Source organism: Oncorhynchus masou, chromosome 17 (genome assembly GCF_036934945.1).
Source record: "Oncorhynchus masou masou isolate Uvic2021 chromosome 17, UVic_Omas_1.1, whole genome shotgun sequence".
Lineage (NCBI taxonomy): Eukaryota > Metazoa > Chordata > Actinopteri > Salmoniformes > Salmonidae > Oncorhynchus > Oncorhynchus masou.
In genome coordinates, this window is record NC_088228.1 from 9602572 (window position 1) to 9627171 (window position 24600).

The 24600-nt window shown below is 41.3% G+C and overlaps 1 protein-coding gene across 2 annotated transcripts; it reads left to right on the forward strand.

Moving 5' to 3' along the window:
- The first annotated feature begins 129 nt into the window (after positions 1 to 129).
- LOC135558141 (protein shisa-like-2A) lies at positions 130 to 19162 on the forward strand. 2 transcript variants are annotated; one of them, XM_064991876.1, is made up of 3 exons: positions 130 to 311; positions 2461 to 2597; positions 18128 to 19162. In XM_064991876.1, exons 1-3 carry the CDS (start codon positions 130 to 132, stop codon positions 18319 to 18321), a joined length of 513 nt encoding a protein of 170 aa, XP_064847948.1. In that variant the 3' UTR covers positions 18322 to 19162. The 2 variants fall into 2 exon arrangements, 1 of the variants encoding a protein (XP_064847948.1); XR_010458313.1 differs by lacking the exons at positions 130 to 311; positions 2461 to 2597 and adding an exon at positions 13379 to 13678 and having other exon boundaries at positions 18128 to 18216.
- The last annotated feature ends 5438 nt before the right edge of the window (positions 19163 to 24600 follow it).

The following is a 24600-nucleotide window of genomic DNA, read 5'->3' on the forward strand; positions in this document are numbered from 1 at the left end:
CATGCTCGGAAATATGAAGCCTACTATGTTCAGCAAGGACACATTGTGCGCGACATTGCAATAAAACCCTTACACAGCTAAGAAAATTACCTCATTACCTCGACAGAGCTTTCTTTTTTTCTTACCAGCATGACTGCGAATTGCACAAGCTACTACAGCGCAGAAAATGCTTTTGTGAATGGCTTTTTGTGCCCTAAAGCGGGAAGCGGTGCCCGCGCGGTATTCTGCTGCGGATTTAACGATATCAAGTATTGCTGTGATGACCCCAACAGTTTTTTCCCCTACGAGTATGCATACATGTGGTGGCTTAGGTAAGGAATTTTTTACACATCTTTAATTTGATGTTATACCAATTCATCCGTTTTGTTTTTCCAATATAGCCTTACCCTATCTTGGGGAAATCTCATTTACTGCTGGACTTTTAAGTTTGCATAATGTACACCTATTATAGGTTACAGTAGGCTACTGTATAACGAGGGAAGCTGATGCAAGGAGAAAAGTGCCTAAATTACCTAAATACCTAAGTACCTAAATTAAAAGTGAAAATAAAAACTGAAAAAGTGTACATTTTCCTCCCACTATACTCAATACTGTATCCAGGGGCAGACTGGCCCATGTTTTTCCTCAATAACCCCATTATTAGCCAAATTATATATATTTTATTTAACCTTTCTTTAACTTGGCAAGTCAGTTAAGAACAAATTCTTATTTACAATGACGGCCTCCCCCAGCCAAACCCGGGCAACGCTGGGCCAATTGTGCGCCGCCCTATGGGACTCCCAATCACTGCCAGATGTGATACAGCCTGGAGTCAAACCAGGGACTGTAGTGATGCCTCTTGCACTGAGATGCAGTGCCTTAGAACACTGCACCACTCAGATGGACCAGCCCATCTGACATTAGCCCGAAATGCTGGATGGCCAGTCCGCCCCTAAATGTATCACTCTCAGAAAGAGTGCAATCTATTATCTGTCTTCCCCATCACCTTTCTCTCTGCTCTCCCCTGCCTTTCCCTCCCTGTATTCCCCATCACCTCTCTCTCTGCTCTCCCCTGCCTTTCCCTCCCTGTCTTCCCCATCACCTCTCTCTCTGCTCTCCCCTGCCTTTCCCTCCCTGTCTTCCCCATCACCTCTCTGCTCTCCCCTGCCTTTCCCTCCGTCTTCCCCATCACCTCTCTGCTCTCCCCTGCCTTTCCCTCCCTGTCTTCCCCATCACCTCTCTGCTCTCCCCTGCCTTTCCCTCCCTGTCTTCCCCATCACCTCTCTGCTCTCCCCTGCCTTTCCCTCCCTGTCTTCCCCATCACCTCTCTGCTCTCCCCTGCCTTTCCCCCCCTGTCTTCCCCATCACCTCTCTGCTCTCCCCTGCCTTTCCCTCCCTGTCTTCCCCATCACCTCTCTCTCTGCTCTCCCCTGCCTTTCCCTCCCTGTCTTCCCCATCACCTCTGCTCTCCCCTGCCTTTCCCTCCCTGTATTCCCCATAACCTCTCTCTCTGCTCTCCCCTGCCTTTCCCTCCCTGTCTTCCCCATCACCTCTCTGCACTCCCCTGCCTTTCCCGCTCTGTCACACATTTATGACATTCTCTCGTCTTCTCTTCCTCGCTCCCCCTTTCTCTCACCTTCTCTGTCCATTGCTTTCTCCCTGTCTTCTCCTAATCTCTTTCTCTCCTGTCCCCATCTGTCTCTGTCTCTTTCTTCATCTCTTTCTCTCCTGTCCCCATCTGTCTCTGTCTCTTTCTTCATCTCTTTCTCTCCTTTCCACATCTGTCTCTGTCTCTTTCTTCATCTCTTTCTCTATCTGTCTCTGTCTCTTTCTTAATCTTTTTCTCTCCTTTCCCCATCTGTCTCTGTCTCTTTCTTCATCTCTTTCCCTCCCTGTCCCTCACCATCCCTCCCCGTCCCTTTCCCCCTACTCCCCATCCCTCCCCGTCTCTCCCCGTCCCTCCCCGTATCTCCCCGTCCCTTTCCCCCTACTCGCCATCCCTCCCCGTCCCTCCCCATCCCTCCCTGTCCCTTTCCCCCTACTCCCCATCCCTCCCCGTCCCTCCCTGTCCCTCCCTGTCCCTCCCCATCCCTTTCCCCCTACTCGCCATCCCTCCCCGTCCCTCCCCATCCCTCCCCATCCCTTTCCCCCTACTCGCCATCCCTCCCCGTCCCTCCCCATCCATCCCCGTCCCTTTGCCCCTACTCCCCATCCCTCCCCGTCCCTCCCCATCCCTCCCCGTCCCTCCCTGTCCCTCCCCGTCCCTCCCCATCCCTCCCCGTCCCTTTCCCCCTACTCGCCATCCCTCCCCGTCCCTTCCCGTCCCGTTCCCCCTACTCGCCATCCCTCCCCGTCCCTCCCCGTCCCTTCCCGTCCCTTTCCCCCTACTCGCCATCCCTCCCCGTCCCTCCCCATCCCTCCCTGTCCCTTTCCCCCTACTCGCCATCCTCTTTCTCTTCTCCTTATTCCTTCATCTCTTAGCGTCGGGGCCCTGATAGGTCTGTCCATAGCAGCAGTGGTCCTGCTGGCCTTCCTCATCACAGTCTGTGTCCTCTGCTACCTCTTCATCGCCACCAAGCCCAGTCGCCTTGACAACGGCCTGCCACTCAGAACACCAGGTGGGTAACACTTCTGGGGTGGGCTAAGGTCTTGACACATCATCTAAAGGTATGTGATGGGATACATAGAGCCGGGCTAAGGTCTTGATACATCATCTAAAGGTATGTGATGGGATACATAGAGCCGGGCTAAGGTCTTGACACATCATCAAAAGATGTTGGGTAGGATACATACAGTGCATTCGGAAAGTATTCAGACCCCTTGACATTTTCTACATTTTGTTATGTTACAGCCTTATTCTAAAATGGATTAAATATGTTTTCTCAGCAGTCTATACACAATACCCCATAATGACAAAGCAAAAACAGGTTTTGACACATTTTTGCAAATGTATAAAAAACAAAGTACAGAGAAATCCTTGATGAAAACCTGCTCCAGACTGCTCAGGACCTCAGACTGGGGCGAAGGTTCACCTTCCAACAGGACAACGACCCAGCAAACACAACGCAGGAGTGGCTTTAGGACAAGTCTCTGACTGTCCTTGAGTGGCCCAGCCAGAGCCCGGACTTGAACCCGATCTAACATCTCTGGAGAGACCTGAAAATAGCTGTACAGCAACGCTCCCCATCCAACCTGACAGAGCTTGAGAGGATCTGCAGAGAATAATGCGAGAAACCTGTAGCGTCATACCCAAGAAGACTCGATACTGTAATCGCTGCCAAAGATGCTGAGTAAAGGGTCTGAATGTGATATTTCAGTTTTTATTTTGAGTAAACTAGCAAACATTTCTGAAAACCTGGTTTTGCTTTGTCATTATGTTCTATTGTGTGTAGATTGCTGAGGGAAAAATGATTTAATCAATTTTAAAATAAGGCTGTTACGTAACAAAATGTGGAAAAAGTCAAGGGGTCTGAATACTTTCCGAAGGCACTGTACATGAGATATTGTATAGAAAATACCAAATAAAACTCATTTTAGGGCTATCGTGCTATCACGGATACAAGTCTGTTGACCCTTATCACACAAGGCACCTTGATGACAGCCCCCAACATCAGGTAATTGAAAGTGTCTTTCTTCTGGAACCAAGTTACATGTTCCTCAGTACACAAACACACAATAATATAATGAGCCATGCCATGCATTGCTGGGCTCAGTCAGGTCTTTGACACATTCACCCGCTCCCCCACTGAAACATCACCCACAAAATGTTGGCACCATTGTAACAGGTTGTAATCAAAGCCCTGGTCTCCAGCATGGGAACAGAGGATGAATACCTGGTGGCTAGGTAGTCTCAGGTAGGAATACTAAAAAAAACTTGGCTCTGACAACGAAAGCATTTCATGTCCATCAACTTTTCCAAATACCTGTCACACCCTACAGCAGCGCTGCCCCTAACCCTCTTCCTGGAGATCTACTGTCCTGTAGGTTTTCAGCCCAACCCTCTTCCTGGAGATCTACTGTCCTGTAGGTTTACAGCCCAACTCTCTTCCTGGAGATCTACCTTCCTGTGGGGTTTCAGTCCAACCTTCATCTAACACACCTGATACTACTAGAGCTGCTCAAAAAGACCTTAACTAGCTGTATCAGATATGCTGAATTAGGGTTGGACTGAAAACCTAAAGGACAGTAGATCTCCAGGAAGAGGGTTGGACTGAAAACCTACAGGACAGTAGATCTCCAAGAAGAGGGTTGGACTGAAAACCTAAAGGACAGTAGATCTCCAGGAAGAGAGTTGGACTCAAAACCTACAGGACAGTACATCTCCAGGAAGAGGGTTGGACTGAAAACCTAAAGGACAGTAGATCTCCAGGAAGAGAGTTGGACTCAAAACCTACAGGACAGTACATCTCCAGGAAGAGGGTTGGACTGAAAACCTACAGGACAGTAGATCTCCAGGAAGAGGGTTGGGCTGAAAACCTACAGGACAGTAGATCTCCAGGAAGAGGGTTGGACTGAAAACCTACAGGACAGTAGATCTCCAGGAAGAGGGTTGGACTGAAAACCTACAGGACAGTAGATCTCCAGGAAGAGGGTTGGGCTGAAAACCTACAGGACAGTAGATCTCCAGGAAGAGGGTTGGGCAGCCCTGCCCTACGGTAACCTGTGGATCATCAGAACCTTCAGAAACCAGCAGAACGTTTATAAGCTGTTTATTGACACTTGATAGTGTCCTGTAATGATTTGTTTGAAGTGAGCCACCTTCGGTCAATCATAACATATCAATAAAGACTCTGTATAGTGTGACAGTGTACTTACGATAAAGTGAGCCACCTTCGGTCATTCATAACACGTACATATAAATGAGGCAAATGTAGTTAACACTTAAGGAATTATCACTGTCAGCTAAAACAAATAAACGTTCAAGACAAGTTTAAACATCTCTTTTTATTTTTTACATTTGAAACCCCTTCTCATTTATACTACACCTGATCGCCCTCCCTATTCCTAATCACATGGTATGTCAAATTAAAACCTTAAAACAATACAAATACAGTAAGTTTTTTTTAAATCCAGCAATGCAAATTACACTGAACATTATACAGGGTTGTGAACAGTGTAGCTTGTCCCTGAGCTGGTCGACCAACGGTTCTGGTCTCTCTGATTGCTGGAGGCACAGCATGTTGGTTTCAACCTTAAAAGTAACGAAGGTAGCAGTTTTTTTAAGGAAAAGTCTGTTACATTCGCTGGATAAAGGCATTTCTGTGCTGTACTGATATGACAGGTTGGCTGCATTGTCAGTGGTGGAAAAAGTACCAAATTCTCATACTGTAGTAAAAGTAAAGATGCCATGATAGGAAATGACTCAAAACGCGCAGCACAAAAGCTGAAACATCGCATACAGTGCCTTGCGAAAATATTCGGCCCACTTGAACTTTCCGACCTTTTGCCACATTTCAGGCTTCAAACATAAAGATATAAAACTGTATTTTTTTGTGAAGAATCAACAAGTGGGACACAATCATGAAGTGGAACGACATTTATTGGATATTTCAAAAAATTTTAACTAATCAAAAACTGAAAAATTGGGCGTGCAAAATTATTCAGCCCCCTTAAGTTAATACTTTGTAGCGCCACCTTTTGCTGCGATTACAGCTGTAAGTCGCTTGGGGTATGTCTCTATCAGTTTTGCACATCGAGAGACTGAAATTTTTTTCCCATTCCTCCTTGCAAAACAGCTCGAGCTCAGTGAGGTTGGATGGAGAGCATTTGTGAACAGCAGTTTTCAGTTCTTTCCACAGATTCTCGATTGGATTCAGGTCTGGACTTTGACTTGGCCATTCTAACACCTGGATATGTTTATTTTTTAACCATTCCATTGTAGATTTTGCTTTATGTTTTGGATCATTGTCTTGTTGGAAGACAAATCTCCGTCTCAGTCTCAGGTCTTTTGCAGACTCCATCAGGTTTTCTTCCAGAATGGTCCTGTATTTGGCTCCATCCATCTTCCCATCAATTTTAACCATCTTCCCTGTCCCTGCTGAAGAAAAGCAGGCCCAAACCATGATGCTGCCACTACCATTTTTGACAGTGGAGATGGTGTGTCCAGGGTGATGAGCTGTGTTGCTTTTACGCCAAACATAACGTTTTGCATTGTTGCCAAAAAGTTCAATTTTGGTTTCATCTGACCAGAGCACCTCCTTCCACATGTTTGGTGTGTCTCCCAGGTGGCTTGTGGCAAACTTTAAACAACACTTTTTATGGATATCTTTAAGAAATGGCTTTCTTCTTGCCACTCTTCCATAAAGGCCAGATTTGTGCAATATACGACTGATTGTTGTCCTATGGAAAGAGTCTCCCACCTCAGCTGTAGATCTCTGCAGTTCATCCAGAGTGATCATGGGCCTCTTGGCTGCATCTCTGATCAATCTTCTCCTTGTATGAGCTGAAAGTTTAGAGGGACGGCTAGGTCTTGGTAGATTTGCAGTGGTCTGATACTCCTTCCATTTCAATATTATCGCTTGCACAGTGCTCCTTGGGATGTTTAAAGCTTGGGAAATCTTTTTGTATCCAAATCCGGCTTTAAACTTCTTCACAACAGTATCTCGGACCTGCCTGGTGTGTTCCTTGTTCTTCATGATGCTTTCTGCGCTTTTAACGGACCTCTGAGACTGTCACAGTGCAGGTGCATTTATACGGAGACTTGATTACACACAGGTGGATTGTATTTATCATCATTAGTCATTTAGGTCAACATTGGATCATTCAGAGATCCTCACTGAACTTCTGGAGAGAGTTTGCTGCACTGAAAGTAAAGGGGCTGAATAATTTTGCACACCCAATTTTTCAGTTTTTGATTTGTTAAAAAAGTTTGAAATATCCAATAAATGTCGTTCCACTTCATGATTGTGTCCCACTTGTTGTTGATTCTACACAAAAAAATACAGTTTTATATCTTTATGTTTGAAGCCTGAAATGTGGCAAAAGGTCGCAAAGTTCAAGGGGGCCGAATACTTTCGCAAGGCACTGTAGCTAGCTAACTTATGCTGCTAACATTAACTAGCTATCTATCACAGCAGTTGCAGTGAAGTTAGCAAAATTATTTGAAATAACGATTGAGGTATCCATGTAATCTAGATAAATAATGTACATTTAAATTAATATTAATAAAGTTAAATTTTCCAGTTTATCCCTGTCCAGTGGCACCACAAGTGGGCATTTGATTTGCAAACTCCATCACGTGCCCACATCACCAACAAACTAGAATGAGCCAAACACACCAAGACACACCAAGAGGGCACAACAAAGCCTATTCCCCCCAGGAAACTAAAAAGATTTGGCATGGGTCCTGAGATCCTCAAAAGGTTCTACAGCTGCAACATCGAGAGCAACCTAACCGGTTGCATCACTGCCTGGTACAGCAATTGCTCGGCCTCTGACCACAAGGCACTACAGAGGGTAGTGTGTACAGCCCAGTACATCACTGGGGCTCAGCTGCCTGCCATCCAGGACCTCTACACCAGGCGGTGTCAGAGGAAGGCCCTAAAGACCCCAGCCACCCCAGTCATAGACTGTTCTCACTATTACCGCATGGCAAGCGGTACCAGAGTGCCAAATCTAGGATAAAAAGGCTTCTCAACAGTTTTTACTCCCAAGCCATAAGACTCCTGAACAGGTTACCAATGGTTACCCGGGCTATTTGCATTGTGTGCCCCCCCAAACCCCTCTTTTACGCTACTGCTACTCTCTGTTCATCATATATGCATAGTCACTTTAACCATATCTACATGTACATACTACCTCAATCAACCTGACTAACCGGTGTCTGTATGTAGCCTCACTACTTTTATGGCCTCGCTACTGTATATAGCCTCGCTATTGTTTGTCTCAAAAATCAACACCTCAAAAGTGGTCCCCTGATGTGGTTTAAGCATTGTTGTGATCATAGAACATCCAATTCGGTGTTTTTTTCTTTAAAAAATGTTGTGTTTTTTTAGACCGAAATCCAGAAAAAATGAGAAAATCAGACACCTGGAAAAACAATAACAAGAAATGTAATTTTACCCCCCCCCCCCCCCAAAAAAAAAGTTACAACTGCTTTTAAAGGGCCCTACCAACGTTTTTGGGTGTGCGTGACTGCACTTTAGAGTGTGTGTCATGCTGCAGCACAGCATTTTTGAGGAAAGTTGAGGTCACGTCTAATATTGGCTATACACCTAAAATGGAATTTTAGTTGTCTTTTTGTATATTTTTCATTGAACCTTTATTTAACTAGGCAACTAATTCTCATTTACAATGACAGCTTAGTAATATAATATAATATATGCCATTTAGCAGACACTTTTATCCAATGCAAGTGCATATGTAACGGGTGAGAAAATAGCTCGCCCTGAGAACTTGAAGTAGTTGTTTCCTCGTGGAATGCATTGTGGGTAACTGTTGTCGATGTGTTCAGAGGGTCCTTGGTTAGAGCCCATGTTGGGGCAAGGAGAGGAACGTAAAGCAATATGTTTTACACATACACTTTTACTTATGGGCGGTCCCAGGAATCGAACCCACTATCCTGGCCTTGCAATGCTCTACCAACAGGCATGACAAAGTTATAGATGCTTGTGAAGCCTCAATTTAATATGATTTATAAAGCCTTTATTAAGTAGTGCTTATGTCACCGTTTGCAAAGCACAGGTTTATGTCATATTTTATATAGTGGGTTATGTCACATTTGACATAGGTTGTTATGTCACACAGTTATGCCACATTTATGAACCCTTTATAGAGCATGACATACAGTTATAGATGATTTGTGATGCATTTGTGTAGTGCTTATGAAGGCTTTATGAAGCCTTTAAAAGCTGCACTTCATTTAAAGTGGGACCAAATCGGTCATCTGTAATCCAATAACAGTTGCGTAATGACAAGCATTATAGGTGTAACAGTTGTGAAACGGCTAGTTTAGTTAACGCTAAATAGCGTTTCAATCGGTGACGTCACTTGCTCTGAGACCTTGAAGTAGTGGTTCCCCTTGCTCTGCAAGGGCCGCGGCTTTTGTGGAGCGATGGGTAACGATGCTGCGTGACTTTTGTTGATGTGTGCAGAGGGTCCCTGGTTCGCGCCTGGGTATGGGCGAGGGGACGGTCTAAAATGATGCTGTTACATAAGGCAATGTTATATACCAGAGCAAGTCAATGCAGCCAAATGTCTAGAAAAGGTAAAGAAATCGGCCAATCAGCACACTTACATAGCTAGAGTTCCCTTGATTTGGCTAATCACATCGAGAGAAAGCTCAAGTGCTACTGGATTACAATTTCATAATTTTAACAGATTTATATCTGGAAAATAGCGTCATATACATGTAACACATCTGAGGTCAGATTGACTTGAAAAACATTTCTGCTTGCGATACTGACGGTTATATTGGTCAGTTGATACAGGACTAGAAAATGCCCAGTGCGCTACATCACCGCCCTGGGATTTGAAGGTCCTGGGTTTGCTCACACACATGGTGTGTGCACATTTTAATTTATTAGGTGTCCCTTAAAAGACACTTGGGGTTCGTTGGGCTGAGTGAGAGGGGAGAGTGTGTATTAGTACTAGTGTGCACGTGTTACTACAGAGGAGGAGGAGAGAACGGTGGAAAGACCAACTCTCAATCTCTCTAGGAAGACGTCGCTGCCCTCCTCCGCTAGATGCACGCCATCTCTATGCACGCGATAAATTGCACAGGTTGTAAACGTCCCTCCTTTTCAGGAGCCACTTTCTATAATTTGAGAAGATAAGACATGTTGTCAAGCTGGCCCACGTGGAGCTGACAAATGACTTCCGAGTGCTTATTCAGATGCACACAGTACATTGTACAGTAGCACCTACAGTACATTCGGAAAGTATATTAATATTAAATAAATACTAATAACTACATTATTTCTGTTGCCATTTGTCATTATTGTTATTACTTTTACTGTACTTTACACATTATGATGCTCATATAAATGTCCTTTCCTTTTTTCGGCTCCAGACACCTGGCTACTATATAACATCCTCTTCAGGATGGATATCCCTAAACTGGGACGGTTGTTGCTAACGTGCACTAATGTGACTAGAACAACGTTGTATACTACAGCCAACATTCCTGGACAGATCATATTAATGGGGCTGCAGGGTAGCCTAGTGGTTAGAGCATTGGACTAGTGACCAGAAGCTCAAGTTCAAACCCCCAAGCTGACAAGGTACGAATCTGTCGTTCTGCCCCTGAACAGGCAGCTAACCCACTGCTCCTCAGCTGTCATTGAAAATAAGAATTTGTTCTTAACTGACTTGCTGGTTAAATAAAGGTATTAAAAAATTATTGTTAAACTAACTGTAGTGTCCAATAGTAGTTATTACGGTGAAAAAATACCATGCTATTGTTTGAGGAGAATGCACAACAACAAAACACTTTATCACGGCAACTGGTTTGATACATTCACCTCTGACGGTAAATAGTGTACTTACATTCGGTAATCTTGCTCTGATTTGTCATCCTGAGGGTCCCAGAGATAAAATGTAGCATAGGTTTGTTTGAAAAAATAAATGTTTACGTTCAAATGTAGGAACTGGGGTCTACAGTTTGACCCCACTGCTGTCTCTGGCTCCACACCCACCCCGTCCCGGCCATCTCGATGTGTGAAAGTTAGTGTAGAAACTAATGATACATCATGTATGACATTCCTGGGAGTGTGTAAACATATATTTTTTTATTACCATATAATTTAAGTATGTATCAATTAGACCAATTCGACACATTTGGGCAAACTCCTGGTAAACTTGATACAAAATATTGTGCAGTAATGAAATTCTTCACTGGATCGGTGTGAAACTTTGCACACCCACTGCTGCCATCTGGTGGCCAAAATCTAAATTACACCTAGTCTCCAATCTGAAAGTCTGGCCTTTCTCTTGAATTTCAAAGATGATGAAAAAATGTTTTTAAAAATAACTTGTATTTTTGTTTGTATAATATTTTACCAAATTTAATGTATTATATTCTCTTACATTAATTTAACATTTCCACAAACTTCAAAGTGTTTCCTTTCAAATGGTATCAATAATATGCATATGCTTGTTATCCTTGTACAGGCAGTTAGATTTGAGTATGTCATTTTAGGTAAAAATTGAAAGAAGGGGTCGGATCCTTAAGAGGTTCCATGGTTTTTATCAGCAATGTTTCAACATCTAATGGAAAGCCTTCCCAGAAGAGTGGAGGCTGTTATAGCAGCAAAGTGGGGACCAGCTCCATATTAATGCCCATCATTTTGGAATGAGATGTTTGACGAGCAGTTGTCCACATACCTTTGGCAATGTAGTGTATGTCCGAGCCTACCTCTTTCAGGTAATAAATCCAATGCAGTATTAGCCTTATATTTAGCTAGACCCGAGGTCTAGTCAACCAATTTACATGTGAGTGTATTCATGATACAGCACTGCCTCACGTTACTGTGACCAACATATTTAATTTTCATTCAAATGTACACCGTACCAATGTATCCTCCAAACACCGGCTTCGAGAACATTATCACTGTTAAACATGGGGTTACCAATATATTTAAATAATAAGTGACATAATTTCATTAAAAACGTTATTTTTATGAATGTATTCATACTATTTCATCCTTCTACAAGATATAGTCTTGACACAAGATAGTCTTGTGAAAAACAGTTTAATAAATACACTTCTAGCCTACAACCAATTTAATAAATACACTTCTAGCCTTCAACCAGTTGAATAAATACACTTCTCGCCTACAACCAGTTTAATAAATAAACTTCTAGCCTACAACCAGTTTAATAAATACACTTCGAGCCTACAACCAGTTTAATAAATACACTTCTAGCCTACAACCAGTTTTATAAATACACTTCTTGCCGACAACTAGTTTTATAAATACACTTCTAGCCTACAACCAATTTAATAAATACACTTCTTGCCGACAACTAGTTTTATAAATACACTTCTAGCGTACAACCAATTTAATAAATACACTTCTAGCTGACAACTAGTTTTATAAATACACTTCTAGCCTACAACCAGTTTAATAAATACACATCTAGCCTACAACCAGTTTAATAAATACACATCTAGCCTACAACCAGTTTAATAAATACACTTCTAGCCTAAAACCAGTTTAATAAATACACATCTAGCCTACAACCAGTTTAATAAATACACTTCTAGCCTACAACCAGTTTAATAAATACACTTCTAGCCTACAACCAGTTTAATAAATACACATCTAGCCTACAACCAGTTGTATTAATACGCTTCTAACCTCTGTCTCTTGCGCAGTACACTCCTGTGCTCTCCTGGTCTCTCTCCTTAAAACATGCATATAAGAGTCCCAGGAAAAGCTAGACTATAATAGCTTTTTGTTGTTGCATTTCTTAGGCTAATAGACTATTTGAAGAGGATGCAAGCTCTTGTCTGCTGAATCTTATATACAGTAGCCAGTAGAACTCACGGGGAGTTTAAAGCAGTAATGTGTTCCAAACCATAACCATCCGCGAAGAGAACTGAAAGCCGTCTGCAATTTAAGCATGTCATTACAATGATGATGATTAGGACAACAAAACGTATTTCATTGAAATGTTGAAGGGAGGAAGCAACAATAGAGAGAGTAGAGGTAGGCCAGGGATTCCCAACCCTTTTTGGCCCACTAAAATGAATGTGAAAAGAGTATGTAATTAACAGCCGATGTCTACTTGTTTTATTTGGTAATATGGTAGTCAATTGAAAAACATTCTAACAGTATTTCTGATTGTCTTCTTAACTCACCATCACTTACTTTTAATGTGGGGCTATGACAGTCAATTGCCAGTTAGTCTGACATGATTTGCCTTATCTCACCACGAATGAGATGGATGTGTTTGATGCATGTTGCCTAGGAGCTTCTCAATGCAGGGTGCGTGTTCGATAGTGCGCACCTCCTCTCTGCTGCCACATCCAACCTGGATCGATTTTTGGTTTGAATGCAGACGAATGCACTGAACAGCTTTACACAGAATACGAGGTCAAATCTTGACATCTGTGGTCTTCAGATCGGAAATTTGGAGCTCTATAACGAGACCCGAGTTACCGAGTTGGAATTCCGAGTTGGATAACCTTTCAAAAATATTTTCCCCATTCGGAGCTCGTTTTTTCCGAGTTCCCAGTTGTCTTGAATACACTGAACTCGGAACCCAGATTTCCGAGTACCCAGTTCCGAGATCCCAGATGTTTTGAACGCGGCATTAATGCTCAGTGGGAGACAGACATGAGGAATCAAATCTCCTCTGTGGTGATCCCTGAGTGCGGGTAGTTCAGTTAGTTTCCCCATGATTGCTAGCAATAGCATAAATTCTTCGTTTAAAAGTGTTATCTGACAAAGGTGTTTCTGTGCCTCTGCCTCCCAAAGTTTTGGACTCAAGTCACATGACTTAAACTCGAGTCTGACTGTGAAATCACAACTTTGTTGACGACACGCGACTTGATAGAAAACAAAACAAAACAAACTGAGACTTGACTTGGACCCTCAAGACTCAGGACTCGACATTGACTTGAGACTGATGACTTGAAATGATCTGGCCAGGTTTTGTAATGTTTTGTCACAGAGTATAAACGTGGATTGATTACTCTACACATATTGTAGCAGCATCGCCCAAGCAACAAAAGACTGCAACAGATTGGCTAAGGGTGAGTCAGCAAAGACATGGCCAAAGATGTTCTAGTGTTGTCATTGTTTTATCTGTGACCTTGCTGATTTGTTTTACGGCGCAAATGTCAAATTGTAGGATGAGAGGATTGCCATGATAATACAACTTGTTTGGGGATCGAGAATATTAACTTTTTACTTTGTAAACTCACCGGCAAGGGGCAACCATTACTAGCACTGATATTTTAGTATGTAACAAATGCTTGAAATTGATCATCTATTTATGAAGCTTGCATTTGGAATTTGTTGTTCGAATGAATTATTAATGTGGCGAAGACGCACCACTCGCGCGCTCCAAACCCCAGCCAGTGGAGAGCGATATTTTTTTTTTCTTCTGTTGTTTAAATGTTTGCTGTTGCTTTCAGACGTTTAAATACATAGGCCCTATGTGGTAAATATATATTCAATCGAATACTCCAATAATTGCTAGCGTTTCATCATTCCATCCCAGTACCGTTAATTGCAACACGTATACATGTCTGTTAAACCGTGCTTCTACACCTGCATTGCTTGCTGTTTGGGGATTTAGGCTGGGTTTCTGTACAGCACATGGAGATATCAGCTGATGTACGAAGGGCTATATAAATAAATGTGATTTGATTTGTTAAATGTCTGATATGCCTATGATACCTTTTCATTTAGCCAACCACTTCTGACTCTGCTCTGAGTTGGAGGTATGTTTAGAACGTTAGTGCACATTAACGTTCGCAAGACTCATGAGGTAGAAGTTCTGTTTATTTAATTCAATGTATGGTTCCCTTTGTTCATATTGCCCGGGTTATGTCGGAGGTGTGTGTGTGTCCTACAGTATGTCATTTTTGTTCTGCGTGAACAAATGAATGTTCCATGTATGCATTGTGTTGAAATATCATTCATAATCATTAATTCTGATTGAGACGAATGTAACATTGGATGTGAAAATTGCCTTTTACATTGTAGAACCAGTTTATTGGTTGTAATTGACAATTTTGTAATTGTATGGGGGCCTAGTGCTTATTATGCAGGCCTCTTCGTGTTTGAGCACCTGTTAGACAGATTCAAGGCGAGGCTGTACTGTCTTCCCCTCTACCGGTGTCCGTTCAGATAGGACAGGTCAAGCCTGTCTTTTGGGCTGTTGCCAGTGTATATTTGGTAAATCTACTGGTATATTTTTGTATGAAATGGCGCTTTCACCTTTGGATCACCAAGACCTGTAAATACCTCTACATTCTGAGCACGTCCACATGCCTTGCCTTCTGCTGATTTCATGTGACTGCTGCAAGGTCTAATCAAAAAGTCTGTTGCAGACAAAGTAATAAAACGGCCTGTCGAGTAGCCTCAATAAGTAGACACAGATTTGTAGTTGAACAAGGTGTTGCAGGTATAGATTTTTTTTTTTACTTGACTTGAAAACTTGTGACTCAACTCGACTTGCTCTTAGAACGTACGACTTGGACTTGAGTTGAGTCTTGACCCGTTTCTACCTGGGACTCATATAGTGACTTGGTCCCGCCTCTGCTGCCATGTTTTCACATTGTTTTCACCATATCAATTGCAGCCGGTGATATCAAAGTCTCTGCAATAGTGTGTGGTTTCAGAGTTTAGGAGGCCGAGCATTTCATTGTGAGAATGATTCAAGTGCGGCCTTTTCCCAGGATCTAAAGGCGCTCTCTGGTTGAATTTTGTCGTTTAGATATGAATCATTTTCAATTAGATTTTTAAGTTTAACCACATTACAATGCTTTTGAGAAACAAAGACGATATAATATATATATATATATATATATATATTTTTAGGATTTTGGAAATTCTCCAGCCCACCCTGCTTTCATATCAGACGACGCCACATGGGGTCGCGAACCCTAGTTTGGGAAGCAACCCATAGTTTAGGAGCCGCTAATGTAGGCTAATAAGCACATCGCACAACATTAGGGAAATATTCTGAAAGCTAATTAGTCAACCTACTAATCAGCCTATAAAAAATGAAAAATAGGCCTATTACTGTATATACTGTATATTTCAGAATTCAAATTCTCTAGCCTATTATTGTAACTTTGTAGGCCGCGTGTCCTGCACCTGCATACATGCTGGTGCAGGACGAGGGGCGTAATTCCAGTCCGTGTAATACAGTCCAGTAATACAGTATAATACAGTCCAGTAATACAGTATAATACAGTCCAGTAATACAGTATAATACAGGCCAGTAATACAGTATAAAACAGTCCAGTAATACAGTATAATACAGTCCAGTAATAGTGTAATACAGTCCAGTAATACAGTATAAAACAGGCCAGTAATACAGTATAAAACAGTCCAGTAATACAGTATAATACAGTCCAGTAATAGTGTAATACAGTATAATACAGTCCAGTAATACAGTATAATACAGTCCAGTAATACAGTCCAGTAATACAGTGTAATACAGTCCAGTAATACAGTATAATACAGGCCAGTAATACAGTATAAAACAGTCCAGTAATACAGTCCACACTCAAAAAGATTAGCCTGCTAAAGCTTGTTTAATCATTTTTTACCAAAAAGATTTTGCTACATCTATGGGCTTTTTTGTTTTTCTGTTGTGTGTGTAATGTGAGATTGCCTATATAATGGGCTATGTATAGGATAACTGCACAATCATTTGGGCTTGGGCTCATGAAATGTGTTTAATGTAGGGCTCATGAAATGTGTTTAATGTAGGGCTCATGAAATGTGTTTAATGTAGGGCTCATGAAATGTGTTTAATGTAGGGCTCATGAAATGTGTTTAATGTAGGGCTCATGAAATGTGTTTAATGTAGGGCTCATGAAATGTGTTTAATGTAGGGCTCATGAAATGTGTTTAATGTAGGGCTCATGAAATGTGTTTAATGTAGGGCTCATGAAATGTGTTTAATGTAGGGCTCATGAAATGTGTTTAATGTAGGGCTCATGAAATGTGTTCAATGTAGGGCTCATGAAATGTGTTTAATGTAGGGCTCATGAAATGTGTTTAATGTAGGGCTCATGAAATGTGTTTAATGTAGGGCTCATGAAATGTGTTTAATGTAGGGCTCATGAAATGTGTTTAATGTAGGGCTCATGAAATGTGTTTAATGTAGGGCTCATGAAATGTGTTTAATGTAGGGCTCATGAAATGTGTTTAATGTAGGGCTCATGAAATGTGTTCAATGTAGGGCTCATGAAATGTGTTTAATGTAGGGCTCATGAAATGTGTTTAATGTAGGGCTCATCAAATGTGTTTAATGTAGGGCTCATCAAATGTGTTTAATGTAGGGCTCATCAAATGTGTTTAATGTAGGGCTCATCAAATGTGTTTAATGTAGGGCTCATGAAATGTGTTTAATGTAGGGCACATCAAATGTGTTTAATGCATGGGTCGTTAGCCTCAGGTAGCGTCAGGTTTGAATGTTTAATGTAGGGCTCATCAAATGTGTTTAATGCATGGGTCGTTAGCCTCAGGTAACGTCAGGTTTGAATGTTTAATGTAGGGCTCATCAAATGTGTTTAATGCATGGGTCGTTAGCCTCAGGTAGCGTCAGGTTTGAATGTTTAATGTAGGGCTCATCAAATGTGTTTAATGCATGGGTCGTTAGCCTCAGGTAGCGTCAGGTTTGAATGTTTAATGTAGGGCTCATCAAATGTGTTTAATGTAGGGCTCATCAAATGTGTTTAATGTAGGGCTCATCAAATGTGTTTAATGTAGGGCTCATCAAATGTGTTTAATGTAGGGCTCATCAAATGTGTTTAATGTAGGGCTCATGAAATGTGTTTAATGTAGGGCTCATGAAATGTGTTTAATGTAGGGCTCATCAAATGTGTTTAATGTAGGGCTCATGAAATGTGTTTAATGTAGGGCTCATGAAATGTGTTTAATGTAGGGCTCATGAAATGTGTTTAATGTAGGGCTCATGAAATGTGTTTAATGTAGGGCTCATGAAATGTGTTTAATGTAGGGCTCATGAAATGTGTTTAATGTAGGGCTCATCAAATGTGTTTAATGTAGGGCTCATGAAATGTGTTTAATGTAGGGCTCATGAAATGTGTTTAATGTAGGGCTCATGAAATGTGTTTAATGCATGAGTTGTCAGGCTCAGGTTCATCAGGTTTGAATGTTTAATGTTGATCAAAGCTCTAATCAAATTCTGATTTTATTTTTTATATGCTTTATATGCTGTGGAATGCCATTTCCGGTTTGGAAATACTGGTTACCCAGGAGACGTGATTTATTCCTGAGATAGAACGTTTGTAAATTACTGGGAAAATATTCAACTGTGTGTATGTGTGTGTGTGTGTCTGCTTTTTGTGAGCGTGTGTGTGTGTGTGTGTGTGTGTACTGTATGTTTGTGTGTGTCCGTCCCTGCGTGTCTGCCTGCTTTTTGTGAGCGTGTGTGTGTGTGTGTGTGTCTGTCCTGTATGTGTGTCCTGTATGTGTGTGTGTGTGTGTAATTCCAGGAGTGGTTCCCATTCCCAGTGAGGAACCCAGCAGTCACTCCGGTGCGCGGCCTCCCAGTGGTCCCCAGGGCTTCAGGAAGTGCTTCCTCAGCCGGAAGCTGGACTGTGACAACCAGCCTCCCGACCCTGAGAGACTGTTCCAGAAGGGCTTCATGGCAACCGTCACAACTGTCAACATGGAGGGCCCTTCTTAGGAGCACTTGGAAGGACCCCTTATAAGGGGGCCAGATGTCCACTTGTTTTGGAATGAGTGTGTAAAAGGACCAATGAATCACAAAAAGGATCCTTTTCAACCTGTCAGTCACACATACTGTACAGTTAAAGTCTGAAGTTTACATTCACCTTAGCCAAATACATTTAAACTCAGTTTTTCACAATTCCTGACATTTAATCAGAGTAAATAATCCCTGTCTTATGTCAGTTAGGATCACCACTTTATTTTAAGAATGTGAAATGTCAGAATAATAGTAGAGAGAATGATTTATTTCAGCTTTTATTTCTGTCATCACGTTCCCAGTGGGTCAGAAGTTTACATACACTCAGTTAGTATTTGGTAGCATTGCCTTTAAATTGTTTAACTTGGGTCAAACGTTTCGGGTAGCCTTCCACAAGCTTCCCACAATAAGTTGGGTGAATTTTGGCCCATTCCTCCTGACAGAGCTGTTGTAACAGAGTCAGGTTTGTAGGCCTCCTTGCTCGCAAGCGCTCTTTCAGGATTGAGGTCAGGGCTTTGTGATGGCCACTCCAATACCTTGACTTTGTTGTCCTTAAGCCATTTTGCCACAACTTTGGAAGTATGCTTGAGGTCATTGTCCATTTGGAAGACCAATTTGCGACCAAGCTTTAACTTCCTGACTGATGTCTTGAAATGTTGCTTCAATATATCCACATCATTTTCCACCCTCATGATGCCATCTATTTTGTGAAGTGCACCAGTCCCTCTTGCAGCAAAGCACCCCCACAAGATGATGTTGCCACCCCCATGCTTCACGGTTTGGGGTGGTGTTCTTCGGCTTGCAAGCCTCCCCCTTTCTCCTCCAAACATAACAATGGTCATTATGGCCAAACAGTTCTTTTTTTGTTTCATCAGACCAGAGGACATTTCTCCAAAAAGTACGATCTTTGTCCCCATGTGTAGTTGCAAACCGTAGTCTGGCTTTTTTTATGGCGGTTTTCGAGCAGTGGCTTCTTCCTTGCTGAGTGGCCTTTCAAGTTGTATCGATATAGGACTTGTTTTTACTGTGGATATAGATACTTTTGTACCTGTTTCCTCCAGCATCTTCACAAGGTCCTTTGCTGTTGTTCTGGGATTGATTTACACTTTTCGCACCAAAGTGCGTTCATCTCTAGGAGACAGAACGCGTCTCCTTCCTGAGCGTTATGACGGCTGCGTGGTCCCATGGTGTTTATACTTGCTTACTATTGTTTGTACAGATGAACATGGTACCTTCAGGCGTTTGGAAATTGCTCCCAAGGATGAACCAGACTTGTGGAGGTCTACAATTATTTTCTGAGGTCTTGACTGATTTCTTTTGATTTTCCCATGATGTCAAGCAAAGAGGCACTGAGTTTGAAGGTAGGCCTTGAAATACATCCACAGCTACACCTCCAATTGACTCAAATGATGTCAATTATCCTGTCAGAAGCTTCTAAAGCCATGACATCATTTTCTGGAATTTTCCAAGCTGTTTAAATGCACAGTCAACTTAGTGTATGTAAACTTCTGACCCACTGGAATTATGATGCAGTGAAATAATCTGTCTGTAAACGATTGTTGGAAAAATGACTTGTGTCATGCACAAAGTAGATGTCCTAACCGACTTGCCAAAACTATAGTTTGTTAACAAGAAATTTGTGGAGTGTTTGAATAACAAGTTTTAATGACTCCAACCTAAGTGTAAACTTCCGACTTCAACTGTATATAAACATATGGAAGAGATGTACATTTGGAGGTGAGTGGTCAATGATCACCATGGACAATATCTAACCTCTGAACTGTGACCATGGTCCTAACTAATGTGTACTCTATTAAGTTATAAACTCTGTATTGCACTGTTGTTTGGTCTGCGGATGAAAATTGCTGAGTGTCTTCTTCATGAGGAAATAGACTGATTGTCATGCTTACAGCCAGGCAAGACCGGAAAGGACCTAGGTGTATCTAAGGACATGCTACATGTCTCAACCAAATCTTCAATCTGACTCTGAATCTCTGAAACTATTTTTACGGTAATTCCGTAAAAGAAGTATAGAGTTTTTAACTTGATCAATATCTGCATCTAACACTTTTTGGAATTGTGTTGTACAGTTTGTCTAAAATGTTAATTTGGTTGAGCGTGTTGCCCAGGAGATATAAGTATATTTCACAATGAAAATAATTGATTGACAAGTCATTTTTACATCAAATGGAATACATAGAATCAATTATGTCTGTCTTGGTGTGTAAGTATTTGTTTGAATGTTCCAAAATAGCCCAAACCTTGAATTGGATTCAAAGGTTAAAAGTCATTTTTATTTTAATAGAGATATTAAGACACTTGTGTTGGTGAAACAATGCATGTTGAATCTTCTGTGTACTGTTCGGCTGTGTTTTCCCAGTACTCAAAATAAAAAAAAATTGAAGTACCAAAATTTGCAAAGATAAATGTGTCGTAGCTGTCAATGCTTTTTCCAATTTGAACATTTCAGAAATGTCATTATTTGACATACAAAAGATGAGAAAAATTACACTTCAAAAATGTCTTGTCACAATGCATTTGTGTCATCATTAGAATAGTTTCAAGACTACTACGTAGCTATTCTAAATAATGCATAGTTCCCAGAGAGGAGTTGAATTTACATTTACATTTAAGTCATTTAGCAGACGCTCTTATCCGGAGCGACTTACAAATTGGATAATCGAATAATGGAACACCCAATAGTATCCATGGTAGGGATTGAATAATGGAACACCCAATACTATCCATGGTAGGGTTTGAATAATGGAACACCCAATACTATCCATGGTAGGGATTGAATAATGGAACACCCAATACTATCCATGGTAGGGTTTGAATAATGGAACACCCAATACTATCCATGGTAGGGTTTGAATAATGGAACACCCAATACTATCCATGGTAGGGATTGAATAATGGAACACCCAATACTATCCATGGTAGGGTTTGAATAATGGAACACCCAATACTATCCATGGTAGGGATGGAATAATGGAACACCCAATACTATCCATGGTAGGGTTTGACTAATGGAACACCCAATACTATCCATGGTAGGGATGGAATAATGGAACACCCAATACTATCCATGGTAGGGATGAAATAATGGAACACCCAATACTATCCATGGTAGAGATAGTAATAATGGAACACCCAATAGTATCCATGGTAGGGTTTGACTAATGGAACACCCAATAGTATCCATGGTAGGGATTGTAATAATGGAACACCCAATACACTATCCATGGTAGGGATTGTAATAATGGAACACCCAATACACTATCCATGGTAGGGATTGTAATAATGGAACACCCAATAGTATCCATGGTAGGGATTGAATAATGGAACTCCCAATACTATCCATGGTAGGGTTTGAATAATGGAACACCCAATACTATCCATGGTAGGGATTGAATAATGGAACACCCAATACTATCCATGGTAGGGTTTGACTAATGGAACACCCAATACTATCCATGGTAGGGATGGAATAATGGAACACCCAATACTATCCATGGTAGGGATGAAATGATGGAACACCCAATACTATCCATGGTAGAGATTGTAATAATGGAACACCCAATACTATCCATGGTAGGGATTGTAATAATGGAACACCCAATAGTATCCATGGTAGGGATTGTAATAATGGAACACCCAATACTATCCATGGTAGGGATGGAATAATGGAACACCCAATACTATCCATGGTAGGGTTTGAATAATGGAACACCCAATACTATCCATGGTAGGGTTTGTAATAATGGAACACCCAATACACTATCCATGGTAGGGATTGTAATAATGAAACACCCAATAGTATCCATGGTAGGGATTGTAATAATGGAACACCCAATAGTATCCATGGTAGGGATGGAATAATGGAACTCCCAATACTATCCATGGTAGGGTTTGAATAATGGAACACCCAATACTATCCATGGTAGGGATTGTAATAATGAAACACCCAATAGTATCCATGGTAGGGATTGTAATAATGGAACACCCACTAGTATCCATGGTAGGGATGGAATAATGGAACTCCCAATACTATCCATGGTAGGGTTTGAATAATGGAACACCCAATACTATCCATGGTAGGGATTGTAATAATGAAACACCCAATAGTATCCATGGTAGGGATTGTAATAATGGAACACCCAATAGTATCCATGGTAGGGATGGAATAATGGAACACCCAATACTATCCATGGTAGGGATTGTAATAATGGAACACCCAATAGTATCCATGGTAGGGATTGTAATAATGGAACACCCAATAGTATCCATGGTAGGGATTGTAATAATGGAACACCCAATAGTATCCATGGTAGGGATGGAATAATGGAACACCCAATACTATCCATGGTAGGGATGAAATAATGGAACACCCAATACACTATCCATGGTAGGGATTGTAATAATGGAACACCCAATACACTATCCATGGTAGGGATTGTAATAATGGGACACCCAATAGTATCCATGGTAGGGATTGTAATAATGGGACACCCAATACACTATCCATGGTAGGGATTGTAATAATGGAACACCCAATACACTATCCATGGTAGGGATTGTAATAATGGAACACCCAATACACTATCCATGGTAGGGATTGTAATAATGGAACACCCAATACACTATCCATGGTAGGGATTGTAATAATGGAACACCCAATACACTATCCATGGTAGGGATTGTAATAATGGAACACCCAATACACTATCCATGGTAGGGATTGTAATAATGGAACACCCAATACACTATCCATGGTAGGGATTGTAATAATGGAACACCCAATACACTATCCATGGTAGGGATTGTAATAATGGAACACCCAATACACTATCCATGGTAGGGATTGTAATAATGGAACACCCAATACACTATCCATGGTAGGGATTGTAATAATGGAACACCCAATACACTATCCATGGTAGGGATTGTAATAATGGAACACCCAATACACTATCCATGGTAGGGATTGTAATAATGGAACACCCAATACACTATCCATGGTAGGGATTGTAATAATGGAACACCCAATACACTATCCATGGTAGGGATTGTAATAATGGAACACCCAATACACTATCCATGGTAGGGATTGTAATAATGGAACACCCAATACACTATCCATGGTAGGGATTGTAATAATGGAACACCCAATACACTATCCATGGTAGGGATTGTAATAATGGAACACCCAATACACTATCCATGGTAGGGATTGTAATAATGGAACACCCAATACACTATCCATGGTAGGGATTGTAATAATGGAACACCCAATACACTATCCATGGTAGGGATTGTAATAATGGAACACCCAATACACTATCCATGGTAGGGATTGTAATAATGGAACACCCAATACACTATCCATGGTAGGGATTGTAATAATGGAACACCCAATACACTATCCATGGTAGGGATTGTAATAAAAAAAACATAATACAACAATTGATAATGAAATCAACTACAAATACAACAACATTCAACAAAGGGAATGTTGTAAAATAATTAGTATTCAACTTTCTAGTCATAGTATTTATACATAGATCATTATTTAAACAATACATCTTCAAAAATAAGGAACTGGAACACAAAAGTATTTAAAAGCCCGAAATGAGGTAGGAATCAACATGGTAGAGATGAAATCCCAGCAGAGGATATAGGAGGCACAGTATGTGAGAGATGTGTATGTGTAGATGTATTGTGATGGATGGTGGGGTGTGTGTTTTTGTGTTTTGGAAAAGTGTGGAGTTGAGTGAAAAAGGAAAACGGCCAGAGCCCGTGTGTCTGCGAGCAGGAGTTGTGACAGAGAGAACTTTCAATTTTGTGCAGATATGAGATATATACATTTTTAGAATAGATTATAAATATAGTTTATTTATTTATTGTCTTATCGTGATGGAGCAGTGCCCAACCCTGTACCTTAGACACCCACCTCAGCGACGCACACACCTAGGACAAGTCCTTATCTGTTTTATTGGCCTACTACAAGTAGCCTATACGCAGCCAAGGCAGAAAGTTTCCTCAAGTCGCAAAAACCATCAAGCGCTATGATGAAACTGGCTCTCATGAGGACCGCCACAGGAAAGGAAGACCCAGAGTTACTTCTGCTGCAGAGGATAAGTTCATTGGAGTTACCAGCCTCAGAAATCGGCAATTAACTGCACCTTGGATTGCAACCCAAATAAATGCTTCACAGAGTTCAAATAACAGACACATGTCAACATTAACTGTTCAGAG

What these genes read in the sequence shown, in the direction of transcription:
- LOC135558141 (XM_064991876.1), top strand. Translation starts at nt 130, where the DNA reads ATGACTGCGAATTGCACAAGCTACTACAGCGCAGAAAATGCTTTTGTG. An exon ending in GCATACATGTGGTGGCTTAG is followed by an intron (nt 312 to 2,460) that starts GTAAGGAATTTT and finishes TTCATCTCTTAG; the next exon opens with CGTCGGGGCCCTGATAGGTC. An exon ending in CCTGCCACTCAGAACACCAG is followed by an intron (nt 2,598 to 18,127) that starts GTGGGTAACACT and finishes GTGTAATTCCAG; the next exon opens with GAGTGGTTCCCATTCCCAGT.